At 45.4% G+C, this 13,671-nt stretch overlaps 1 protein-coding gene across 1 annotated transcript in view; it reads left to right on the top strand.

Annotated features, from left to right (window-relative positions):
- Positions 1–1,191: 1,191 nt before the first annotated feature.
- Positions 1,192–13,671, top strand: part of LOC308610107 (E3 ubiquitin ligase RNF157-like) — a gene marked incomplete at both ends in the record, with an annotated part of 314,581 nt that continues 302,101 nt past the window's right edge. The window contains 5 exon segments of the mRNA XM_081259359.1: positions 1,192–1,575; positions 1,882–1,998; positions 2,238–2,345; positions 2,580–3,048; positions 3,155–3,265. Coding sequence (XP_081115485.1) covers positions 1,192–1,575; positions 1,882–1,998; positions 2,238–2,345; positions 2,580–3,048; positions 3,155–3,265 — 1,189 coding nt within the window.

Here is a 13,671-nt window from a genome sequence, read left to right on the forward strand (position 1 = left end):
TACATGAGTCCCACAAAGTGTAGGCACACAAAATCCGCATACACAATCACTAACACTCAATGCAGACTAAGTGATGGACACCAAAGCACAGATAAAATTAAGACATTCAATTAAAGTTACACAAGGGAATTTAAATAGGCAAACTATAATTACCTCTGGTGAAGATACTAATCAAGGATGGCTGCAAATAACATTTGGCTCTGGATAAGCTCCAGTAGCTGAAAAGTTTGGTGTACTTGACACAGTTGTCCTTTCCAAATCTAGCCCTGCCTCTACTCCCATTTGACTGAGTGAGTGATTTGGAAATAAAGATGGCCCCATCAAGTTACTTAGTTGCAGTCTCACCCTCATGACTTGATTAAAATAAAGAAGGAAAAAAGGTAAATCATTTTTAACTGCAGTCTCACCTTACACATCTCACCAGCACTGTAGTTCTTTAGTCATCAATGACTTCATCCAATTCCTGAGATAAACAGAAAAGTAAAATGTGTTTAGACAACACCAGTAAGAGACATGTAGCAAACATTCTATCAGCCTGAAGTGAAAGGGCATATAAATTTCAAATGGAAAAAGTTACCAAAATGGTACAGTATGCAGCTTTGTAAATGAGTCTGTTTGCTTTACTTTAAAACAAAAACATTTCCTCTCTGTGTGAGAAAAGAATAATTATAAAGTGTTCTTAAAATCCAAACATAAAAATGTCATATCTGACTGAGCTTACTTTCAAAAAATCAAATGAAAAAGAAGGAGAAAAAAGAAGAGATGATGGAGAAGAAATCCATTCATACGAGTTTAAGAGAGGGCAGAATTAAGAACAAACTAGCCAGGACGACGCCTTTCTCCCCCCTCCCCCCGCCCAACTCTAGGCATCCACTGTCTCTGGAGTTACACATCTATAAACGATTTGCCTGAAAAGCGGTAAGTGGTGAGGGTGAACGAACAACAATTTTGAGTTTCAAACACAACCTGAGGGTCTCAATTCAAGAAGAATCCTAAGACCCTGATTCCCAACCCTGGCTGGACGATCCTCAGCAAAGGGGAAGGTGCAGGAGGCTCAAATAATTTGGGGGGAGAGCAATCAAAGTTCCTTAGATAAAGCTGCGGTCCCTTAGCTCAAGAAAAGGGAAGTCTTGAAGGAATCTCCAGGAAAGGATCCTCTGTTTTTGTTTTTGTTGATGTGCTTGTGGCCCAATGAGAATTTCCGAGGAGGGGGCGGAGAAAGGGGGTAAAGAAAGTGAAGCTCAGGCAACAGCCCTCGGCGGGGGAGGGAGGGGTGCACCCCTGACCTACTTTTCCCCGCGCTCACCCTCCGGCCCCGCCCCACCCCTCGTGGAAGTCCGAGCCCAGAGGGGGCAATCGAGCGGGGCGTGGGAGGCCTGCACGCTCCCCACACCCAGCCGCGACCCAGAGGAGGGGAGCGTGCAAGGCGGCTTGACTTCCCCTCCCGGCGTGCTGTGGGCTGGACAAACCTCCCGCACGCTCGCGGCTGGGGTCTGCGAGGCCCCCTCCACGGCCTGGGCCGAGGGCTCCGCGGCCCCCAGCGGAGGGGAAGGGGGCCAGGGAGGGAAAGAAGCTGTAAACAGCCCCAGCGTCTGGGCCTCGCCTCGAAGAGCCCCGCTTCCCAGGCCCCGCCGCGGGCCGTCTGGGCCTCAGGCCGGCCCCGGGGCCGACCCTCTTGGGACTTGGAGGACCGGAGGGGAGTCCGGTTCTCTCTCCGGAGCTCTCCAGCAGCTCGCGGAGCGATCCCAACAGCAGAGAAGGGGGAATTCAGGACTTACCTCTCATTACTTGCTACGCCATCTTGGATCCACTATGGCAACGCCCCCACAAAGCATTATGGGTAAGAAAGAGCATTTAAAGTGACCGCCACCCCTCCCTCAGCCTCGGACTCCCGCCTCCTGCCGCCGGCGCCGCCCCTCGGGCCGCACCTCCCACCTGGAAATTTGCCCCGGGTGGCTTGGAGGCCAAGAGCCCCGCAGCCCTGTCCCCACCTCCCCCGTACTGTTTTCCTTTAAAACCGCCCCCCATGTTTAAAAACGTGGCTTTGGGTCTTTCCCGTCGCTCCTGCCCCGGCCTCCCTTCCCCCCACCCTTCGCCTCCCCGCCTGTTCCCTGTACCCCACCGCCCTCCTGTCCTGGCAGACACCCCGCGTCTGCATTTAATCAGCCCGAGGTTTCTCTGCTGCTGGCAGCAAAGAGCCGCTCATTGATTGATTTATCCGTCTATTATTGCTCTAGATCTTCGTTGCCCGGAGGCGGGCTTCGTTGCCCGGAGAGGGGTCGCCCACGGGGCCCTGGAGCCTGGCAGCCCTGCAGGCCAACCGGCGCTCTGACTGCAGCATCCGCGTATGGAAAGATGCTTGTGTCCTGCCAAACCGTTCCGGGGCCGTCGGGCTCCGGAACCTGGGCGGACACCATGTCCCTGAGCCTACAGGCATCGCAGCGCTTTAGGGAGGGGGAGGGGGAGTACTAAGCGAAAAGCAAATTTTACCCCTGTTGACTCTCCCTTCCGCTGTCTCCTCCCCTCGGCCGGTAATGCGATCTGCGACCCTCTAGATGGGGACCCCACCCCTCCCCTAGGAATGTGGTTTTGGGCTCTGCCGAATCCACCCTTTTACAGTGCGGGCTGCCTGCGAACTGGGACTTCCCGAGGCAGGTAACACGGGGGCGCAGATAGCGAGCTCTGGCCGGCGAGCAGAGGCACGCAAGGGCTCGAGGGAGGGTCCGGGACAGGGGCCGGGGCTGGAAGGAGGGTGCACATGCCACAGTCCACCTGCCGGGTCCCAGCCGGGCGGCGAGCGCCGGCGCCCAGGCGAGCGGAGGACTGCGGGCAGAACTCTGGCCCAAGGCTGGTTGGGGGCCGCTCAGGTCGCCTGGCTGCGATGGGGCGCGCTGGAAGTAGGGGCGCCTAGATGCCAGCCGGGGAACCCGGCGAGCGACCCCGCAGCCCACGCCCGCCGCCTGGGCCTCTGCTCCTGCCCGAGGGCTCGCTGCAGGGGAGCTGAGCGCTCTCGCGATACTCGCCGCCCGCTTTCGGTTGCGCGGGCGAGTAGAGCTTCGGCCCGCGCCCTCGCGCGGTGGTCCCCTTGCCTCGGGGCCCGTTGGTCAGTCTGCCGCACTCTCGCCTCCCATTGCCACTGGTCTCTGCTTTGCAGACTTTGGGGGCCTACTCTGGTTGCTTTTTGGTTTCCCCCAAGCAAATTTTGACCAAGAGGTGTCCAAGGGAAAATTCCTCCAGGACACCAAGACTTGCGAAATTGTATTCGGTATAAAATGCTGTTGAAAGGCTCTGAAATTAGAAGAATGCACAGGCATTAAAGCCCTCCTTCGGTGCACGGGGAGGGCCTGGGGCCTTCGGGTCCACCCAAGGGTTTTACGCTCCACCAGCCCCTAGGAGAAGCCTCTCTCGAGGAACCTGGACGGTTGCTGACAGAAGCCCTGCCCCCGGGGAGCTAAAAACTCCACCAGGCAATTGTCCCGGCCAAGTGAGAAGAGTGGGGTGTAGACTCCTTAAGGGATTGGCCCGGGGTCAGCGGTGAGGGAGGGAGCGAAGTGGTGAATCACTGCAGGCCGGCTGAGAACGCGGCGTGCTGGGAGGGCCCTCGCCTGAGTCACTGCTTCTCTGAGCTCCCGAGTGAGTTGGGAAACTGGAGCCCGGAGCCAAGTTCTTGGACAATCCAGGCCCCGCCGCCACGCGGGGCCGTGGGCTGGGGGTGGGGAGGCAGAGCTGCTCACGACCCTCTGCCGCTGCCCGCTGGAAAATGAGCCACCCTGCCCGTCTGGAGAAGGCTCCAAAATCTCTCCTTTACACGGTAGCCAGTTACTGTTTCCAGTCCCCGTTCTGCACCTAGTCAACCCCTCCTATGCACTGACTTATTGGTTGCTTTGTGTTTACCCGGCACCTTAATATGTGTGGCCTGAGTTTCCTGTAATTCAGCATTCAGTAAGCTGAGGGCAAGGACTGTACCTCGCCCATGTTTCTTTAGGAGGTGCTTTTCTTGGCCTTGCATGGGCCTGGACCCAGAGAAGAGCTTGATATATGTATGACTGCCTGACCCCCCCCCCGCCGTTCGTTCAAGACAACGTGCATCCTGGCCCATCCTAGTGCAAGATGCCACCTGTGGCCTCAGCTAGAAAACCCTCCTAACTCCTTTCGCTGCCTCCACTCTGCCCCCTACGCTCTGCTCTCCATCTGACCAACCCAGGGAGGTCTGTGAAATGTTGTCACGTGAGTCCTCTGCTTAAACCCATGGGAGGTGTCCTCGTCACACTTCGAATAAAACCAAATTCCTAACCATAGCCTACAAGGTCCCACGTGAGGGGGCTCCTCACCATGATCAGCACACTGGCCTTCAACATTCCCTTGCAGCACTACAAGCCTCCCTCCAGCCAGATCCTTGACCCCCAGATCTGATGGCCATCATCCTTTTAGCGCTCAGGTCTCAGCTCGGATGTCCCCTCCTGGAAGAGAATTTTCATGATCCCCTTCACCAAATCAGGGCATTCTCTATTCTTTTATCCTGGATTAGGAATGTTCCTGTTTGTCTATTTGTTGATTTTTTATTTTCTACCCCAGCCCCCTTATGGAGTATACTCTCCATAAGGGCACAGGCCTTGTCTAGCTTGTTCACTCAGGGCCTGGCACATATATAGGCATTCAGTAAAGATTTGTTGAATGAATGACCAAACCTTTATGAGAGCGAGGGGTGGTGGTGAAAGAGTGCAGAAGCATGGAATGAGCAGCTGACGGCCCTGCCCATCATCAGACCACGGGGCTTGTACACAGCTAGAAGCAGGCAGGTTGGAGTGGAGTTGGGGGGAAACAGACCCCTTGGTCACCATTAATGGTGCTCCATTCCGATTCTGATCTGATGAACCACAGCCGCAAATAATTCCCCACTCACGCCCGCTTCCTTCCCTCACTTTTTTTCTCCCCAACCCAGCAATGGCCACATCTTATTCTGTCCAGACCTAAGGCTCAGCCCTTGGGTCTCTCTTTTTCAACTACACTGCCTGCCCTTCTCTTTCGGTCTCAAGGCTTTGAGTAGCGCCTTTACCCTGAGAAAGGACTCTAAACCTGTAGCTCAAGCCCAGGGCTTTCTCCTGAGCTTCAGACCCTAGTCCAGCAGCTTTTTAGCGTCTCCACATGAAACTCGCATGGACGTAGCAAGCTCAACATGTCCAGAGGTGAGTTCTTGAGTTCCCCCCACAAACGTGCTCCACCATGGTCTTCCCTAGCTCCATGTTTTAATTGCTCAGGCCACAGTCACTCCTGTCTTTCTCTCAAACTCCATCTTCAATCCATCTACAAATCCTGCTTTGCCTTCAAATTGTATCTAGCAATCTACATCTCTCATCACCTCCATTGTTGCCACTCTGGTCCCATGCACTTTTATCTCCTTCCCTTTGCCCCCAATCAGTGTATTCCCAATGTAGCCACCACACTGGTCTCAATAAAGTGCAGATCGAATCCTAGCTCTCCTCTGCTCACACCCATCTGATTTCTTCTCATCTCATTCAGAGGATAAATCTAGAGTCCCACACGATTTGCCTCTGATTTGTTTGACCTCATCTCCTGCCTCTCTCCGCTGGCTCTGTTTCAGCCATAATGGGCTCCTTTTTGAGTGTTCCCTCTTCTAGTCACACCGTCTCCCCTATATTCACATGGCTCACATCTCTGCTTCCTTCAAGTTTTGCTCAGCCCCGTGAGTCCATCTCTCGCCAGTCTATTTAAATTTTCAATACTCCGCCCTCCCAGACACTCTATTTCTTTCCTGCATTTTTCCCATAGCATTTATCACCTCCTAAAGTAATAAAAAATTTCTTATTCAGCTTCTTGTCTGTATCTTTCCATGTGAAGAATCAAAGTCCTTGGTCACCAAAGACTTGTGTTTGTTACTGGGAACTACATTTCCCAGCCATGCCCTTGCCTTTGGGGCCATGTGACTAGTTCTTGCCAATAGACGTGAAGCAGAAGTGTGACTCTGAATGAGCAGGGCAGATCTGCATGACCAAAAATACATGCAAGGACTCTCAGCTGAGCAGACAACAGACCTTTATTATGTTAACCTGCTGAGAAGTTGTGATCTGTTTGTTACAGCATTTAGCACCTCAATCACTCTACCTTGGGTACAGTGGCCCACTAGAACAGAAGCTCAGTAAGGGCAAGGGCTTGTGTAGGTTTTGTTCATTTGTTTCTCCTCAGTGCCCAGAACAGAGCTTGGCATATAGTGGGTACCTAATAAATATTTGTTGAGTGAATGAATTAGTTTCCTTTTTCCACGACCAGTCATGAAAATAAGTGAATGGTTGGCAAGGAAAGGACAAAGTGAAAGGAATTTTTTGTTTGTTTGATTATTAAACAAGTAGTAACTCTGGATTTCTACAGAAGCACTGGCTACATGTCTTGGTCAAACTAAATGGAGCTTCCTTTAATTCTGTTCTCCCTGCTTCATCTTTCTCTTTTCTTCTTCCCACTTTTCTGCCTTCTCCATCTCTATCCCTCTAGGTCCTCCTTCTCTTTCCCCTTCTTCTTCCACTCCTTTTTCTTCCATGGATTTTCTTCTCTTTTTATTCCCACTTAATCTAAAAAAAATCACTGCCTGTTAATGTGAGCTACTGCGAGTACTCAGCCAGGATATCTACTCCAGGTTACTTAAAATAGAGACTTGGGAAATAACGTTGTTTAAAAAATAAAGAAATATTAAATCCATGGACTCCTACTCTCCTTCTACCTTTAAGGCCCACTTCATTTCTTTTTGAAATCCAGAAAAGTAGTGATGGTGGTCCAGATAATTCAGACTAATCCTCCCTCTAAGGACTACTAAAACAAAATAGACAATGTATTCCTCAAAACATCTGCTTGGAAACATCTGGTGGGTTAATAAGAGTGAAAACTATCAGGGGTAGACAGAACAGGGAGGTGATTCTAAGGTTTGGGGTCCTTGTGCCCTAAGTTCCTTTGCTTTTGACAGCAACTTAAGTCCAGAGTAAGTATCACCTCGCACACATTAAGACAACTGTTATCAAAACAAAAACAAAAAACAGAAAATAACAAGTGTTGGCAAAGATGTAGTGAAATTAAAATACTTGTGCATTGCTGGTAGGAATGTAAAATGGTGTGACGACCATGGAAAACATTATGGCAGTTTCTCAAAAAATTAAACAATTACCATATGACCCAGCACTTCCACTTCTGAGTATATAACCAAAAGAATTGAAAGCAAGGACTCAAAACAGATATTAAACACTCATGTTCATAGCAGCATTATTCACAATCACAAAAAGGTGGGAGCAACCCAAGCGTCCATCAAGAGATGAACAGATTTTTTTTAATGTGGCATATACACACCATGGAATATTACTCAGCCTTAAAAAGGGAGGAAATGCTACACATGCTACAACATGGATGAACCTTGACAACATTGTGCTATGTGGAATAAACCAGCAGCAAGAAACAAACAACTGTCTGATTGTATTTGTACGAGGGCATCTAGAGTAGACAAATTCTTAGAGAGTAGGAAGGGTGATTACCAAGCAGGGGGTGGGGAGGAAGGATGGGGAATTGTTACCTGGATACACATATAGCGTCTTCAGTGTGGTAAGATGAAAAGACTTCTGGAGATTAATTGCAGAACAATGTAAATGTACTTTACTGTACACTTTAAAATGACTAAAATGGTAAACTTTATGTGAACAGAGATTTTACCGCAATTTTTAAAACTTTTAATGGTTGACAGTAAATTGTGCATTGCACCACAATTTTTGAAAGAAGAACAAAAATTTAAAAAGACAAACCATGCAAAAACTACCAAAAGAAAGTAGGCATTATGGCAAAAAAGCATGACTGGAAGTAAAGAGGGATGCTTCATAATGATGGTATGCTTCATTCACCAAGAAGACATAACAGTTCTGAATTTGTGTGTGCCTAATACACATAGCCTCAAAATATAGAAAGCAAAACCATGGACAGAATTGCAAGAAGGTAGAGACAAATCTACAAATACAGTGGAAGATGCATATATCAGTAACTGTTAAAACAAGCAGATGGAGAGCTAGTAAGAAATAGATCTGAACAACTGGATAAGCAGACCTTACCTAATAGATATATAGAGAATACTGCACCCACAACTGCAGATCACAAATTCTTCTCCAGTCTACATGGAATGTTTATGAAAATGCTGGGCCATATAACAAGTCTCAACAAATTCAAATGCTCTAAATCATACAGAGTACATTCTCAGACAGTGATGCAATTAAGATAGAAAACAAGAAGAAAAGTAAGAAAATATCTACATATTTAAAATTCCTTTTTTTTTTTTTTTTTTTTTGCGGTATGCCGGCCTCTCACTGTTGGGGTCTCTCCCGTGGTGGAGCACAGTCTCCGGACGCGCAGGCTCAGCGGCCATGACTCACGGGCCCAGCCACTCCGCAGCATGTGGGATCTTCCTGGACCGGGGCACAAAGCCGTGTCCCCTGCATCGGCAGGCGGACGTTCAACCACTGCGCCATCAGGGAAGCCCAAGAGGTGGTTATTATGTAGTCATTAAGAACAATGAGTTTGGGAATTCCCTGGCGGTCCAGTGGTTAGAACTCTGGCGCTTTCACTGCTGAGGCCCGGGTTCAGCCCCTGGTTGGTGAAATAAGATCCTGCAAGCTGCTCACAGCGGGCCAAAAAAAAAAAAAAACAATGAGGCAATGAGGTCAATCCATTAAGTACAGACATGGAAAGATGCCTACAGTACATTAGGGAAAAAAGCAACATGCAGATCAAGAAGAGTAATATCCCAGTTAGGTAAAATATCAAAATAAAGCAAATCAGAAACCCTGAATGTGTTTATATATGTATAGGAAAATCTGGAAGGCTGCAAACTGATTGTTAATAATGGAGTTACCTTTCATAGTGTTGGACTATCACTTTTTTTTTCTCGTGGTACGCGGTCCTCTCACTGTTGTGGCCTCTCCCGTTGCAGAGCACAGTCTCCAGATGTGCAGGCTCAGCGGCCATGGCTCACGGGCACAGCCGCTCTGCGGCACGTGGGATCTTCCCAGACCGGGACACGAACCCATGTCCCCTGCATTGGCAAGCAGACTCTCAACCACTGCGCCACCAGAGAAGCCCAGATTATCACTTTTCAAATTACGTACTTCTTTGTATTTTTTTTTGGCAAAGACATGTATTACTTATATAATTTTTAAATTTTGTTTATTTATTTATTTTTTGCTGTGTTGGGTCTTCACTGCTGGCCGCGGGCTTTCTCTAGTTGCAGCAAGCGGGAGCTACTCTTTGTTGTGGTGCGTGAACTTCTCATGGCGGTGGCTTCTCTTGTTGTGGAGCACGGGCTCTAGGCACGTAGGCTTCAGTCGTTGTGGCACGTGGGCTCAGTAGTTGTGGCACACGGGCTTAGTTGCTCTGCAGCATGCGGGATCTTCCCGGACTAGAGCTCGAACACGTGTCCCCTGAATTGGCAGGTGGATTCTTGACCATTGCACCACCAGGGAAGTCCGTATAATTTTTTTAAATAGGTAAAAACATGAATAACAAAAGCAGCACTGTAGCATTCGAATTGACTTGAGCAGTTAGAGGTGCTTAAATACAATTTTGTTACTTTCCTTTTATTTTTGTGACCTTAAGCTTAAAGTATGTTATTGAAATGCCATGTAGATGAAGATTTTTCAAATATATGAAAACGTAATAGGATTTCCATAGCCAGTTTTTCCATATTTTAATTTTTTCTTTTTATTTCCTTTTCTTTTTATTTATTTTTAAATTTTTCCCCATATTTTAATTTTCTATGAAGTTATTTTTAAGTACAATTCCATTTTCTACAATAATCAAGGATATAACTCCATTGGTCCAAAAGTAGATAGGTGAAGATTAGTATTTTTCACTTATAGGCAGGATATCTAATTTATTTTACCATGACCTCAATTTTTTAAAAAAATACAAAAAGGAGGGAAGATTGATTAGAGATCTTGCAATAAAAGCTCCCAATTAGGGCTTCCCTGGTGGCACAGTGGTTGAGAGTCCGCCTGCCGATGGAGGGGACACGGGTTCATGCCCCAGTCCAGGAAGATCCCACATGCCGTGGAGTGGCTGGGCCCGTGAGCCATGGCCTCTGAGCCTGTGCGTCCAGAGCCTGTGGTCCGCAACGGGAGAGGTCACAACAGTGAGAGGCCCGCGTACCGCAAAACAGAACAAAACAAAAACAACCTCCCAATTAGCATGAGATAGTGACTCAAATCCAAAATATATTTTGCTTCATCTTTTACTCTATACAAATTATCACAATTTTATTGCTTACTCAGCGTCTTTGAATTTTGTTAGTTTTATAAAATATAAAGTTTCAAAAACCTTAAAACCTTTTATTTGGAATCATGCCATGACAATAAATAAATTGCTATTACCTAGAGGCCTAAACAGTTGAGTTTTTCCCCCTAACCCTTTTTCTGTAGACCAACATATTTCAGTAATATCATAGATTTGGAAAGAAAAGTTATTTTAAATTAGAGTAAAATTAGAGTTTCTGTTTGTTAACATTTAGGGTACCCTTTAAATACAGAATTGTAGAAAGACAGGAAGGATGTTTAACTGCCCTTTATTGCGTGATGTGATAATACATAGTGGTTTGGTGGCAAATGTCAGAATATCTCACTGGGACAGACATAAATTCTGGAATTCACTGAGCAACAGTGAATTTCATTGTGATGTTAGGAATATGCCCTAATATCTTAATTCACTGGGTAAATTATTTAAGTTAGTGAATTCTAAGATTTTTCTCTTTGTTCTCTTGCTGAGTAACAAATAGTTGTATTTTTCTTCATGGATAGTTGAAAAAAGAATGTGAATAGCTCCTTAAAAGTTTTTATATTGATTACCTATTGAAATAATATTTTGGATATATTGGGATATTGGGATATCCAACATTGGGATAAATAAAATATATTCAAATTAATTTTGCTTATTTTTACTTTTAAAAAATGTGGCTATTAGATAATTTAAAATTACATATGTGGCTTGCATTTACGGCTCATGGTATACATATATATTTTTTTGCCCACGCCACGTGGCATATGGGATCTTAGTTCCGGGACCAGGGATTGAACCCATTCCCCCTACAGTGGAAGCATGGAGTCTTAACTACTGGACCTCCAGGGAAGTCCCGTGTTAGCGTATTTTTGTTCAGTGCTGATCTGGAAGAACAGTACTAGTGTAATTTTCTTCCCTTGTAAGTAATTTGATTTTTGTTTGTCTGGATACCTTTTTTTTTTTCTTTAATACTTTTTTTAAAAAACACTGAAAAATATGGTATTAGCACTGGTCATTCTGGGCCACACCTTATGGTTGTTTTTTTTTCTTGATATTTATTTTTATTGTGGTAAAAATACATAACATTAAACTTACCATCTTAACCATTTTCAAATGTACAGTTCATTAGTGTTAAAATCTCTAGAACTTTTTCTTCTTGCAAAACAAACTCTGTACCCATTAAACACGAATTCCCCTTTTCCCCTCCCACTCATACCTTATGTTTTAAATATAATTTGGTTAAGAAATTATAGCCAACTAATAACGGAAAGCTTGCAGGTTATCTACTAGTCATATGTTTTTTCCTGTTAGCAAACAGGCAAATAAGTGTTTTAGTGCAGTTCTTTTTTCCCTGCCATTTCTGATTTTAGAGCGCAGTTCACACTAAGAAGCAAAAAATGTGTGCAAATTGTCCAGAAGGCATTTTTTTCAAGGATTGTTAGTGTGTTTGGTGTTCCCATCTGCTGATGTGGCTGCTCTAGGTCAGTGTGCCCTGATCCACACCTCTGGGCAGCCTGGGCACACAGGCAGGATGCTTTAGCTAGGCTGCAGATAGCAAGTTTGCTCTCCCTCTAGTCTAACTGGGGTTATTAGTGAGGTGCATTTCAAAGAGAGGAAAAAACAAAATTTCAGTTGTCTTAAGTTTAATTTTCCTTTTACCTGATGAGGCATTTCTATTTTAAGTGCACCAAGGAAGATCAGCTTTTCCCAGGAACGTGGCATTGATGCCTCTCCTGAAATGAAAACTCCCCTTCTCATTTGCGGATTATTGACCTTAAGTTTAGGTCTTTGTATATGTGTGCTCTTGATTTCTAATGCTACAGTTAGCTCTGCACTGCTTTCCGGATGATTCCTTTTAATGTCACAGCTCCCCCCAGAATGGCATTTCCAATAGAACACTGTCATCTTTAACACTTTAACCCTGAGGCCATTAGTGCTCTTCTCTTGCTAGGATCAAATCTCCGTGGATTTCATTGTCCCCACATCCCCCACCTGACTGCTCCCAGGTACCGGAAACTCAGCGTGTCCCACATTGAGCTCAACCTGTACCACTCCAGACACCAAACCTGCTTCTCCTGGTTCTTTATTCATGATTTGGGCAAGCCATCCATCCATCAATGTGAACATCTTTCCCTTTTCTAATTTCACCTAATGTATAATAAATGTATAATGTCTAGTGTATAAAAAATATATTTTACTAAGGTTCAACAGTAAATGACAAATTCTTTGAGATGGCTGCATCTGCTTATGGCAACTAGGCACCTCCCCTCTCTATAAATTATGCACGTGGAAAATAGGGCTAGTAAGTGCTAGACATAAATAATTGATAATTAAGCTTTCCTAAATGATGAATCGCACTGTTGTATCACTGCAGATGGCTGCCGTGTGTGTTTTCGTTTTGATGGGTAACTTTCAAGGGGTCCTCAGTGATTGCTTTGGTTTTGGCTGCTGTTACTCTCAAATAATGTTTTCCTGCTTGTTATTTAATTAAAGAATTGCCTCACTTTGTGGCGAGTGATTTTATCCACGTTGTTTTGTTTAATACATGTTTCTAGACTAAAGCAGCTCCATGTGTAGAAAATCCAAAAAATGAACATTTGGTTCCATTTTTCTGTTAGAACTTTCTTCTCTGTCTTCCTTGCTGTGGCTTCTTCACAGGCTGAAATTGCTGAATCTCATTTTTTTAAGAGTTTGCTGTATACCTTAAACATTGAAACATTTACCTGAGCCGATAACACATAAAGAAGACTTTTGCCGATTCATAAGTTCTTTGTATTAATCTAAGAACTTGGGTATATGAGAGCATCAATAAAGTATGTTATGGTAGGAGTCGTTCACTTTGAACAGCTTGCCTTTGTGGGAGAATTAGATTATAGAAATGTGGCTTAAGAAGCATTTTTTTTTTTTTTGCTGGAAGGGGTGTGGTGAAAAGGGAACCCTCCTGCACTGTTGGTAGGAATGTAAATTGGTACAGCCACTATGGAGAACAGTATGGAGGTTCCTTATAAAACTAAAAATAGAACTACCATATGACCCATCAACCCCACTACTGGGCATATACCCAGAGAAGACCGTAATTCAGAAAGAGACATGTACCGCAATGTTCATTGCAGCACTATTTACAATAGCCAGGACATGGAACCAAACTAAATGTCCATCAACAGATGAATGGATAAAGAAGATGTGGCACATATATACAATGGAATATTACTCAGCCATAAAAATAAATGAAATTGAGTGATTTGTAGTGACGTGGATAGACCTAGGGTATGTCATACAGAGTGAAGTAAGTCAGAAAGAAAAAAAAATACTGTATGCTAACGCATATATATGGAATCTAAAATAAATGGTACTGATGAACCT

This window comes from Mesoplodon bidens (genome assembly GCF_964165515.1).
Source record: "Mesoplodon bidens genome assembly, contig: HAP1_SCAFFOLD_150, whole genome shotgun sequence".
Lineage (NCBI taxonomy): Eukaryota > Metazoa > Chordata > Mammalia > Artiodactyla > Ziphiidae > Mesoplodon > Mesoplodon bidens.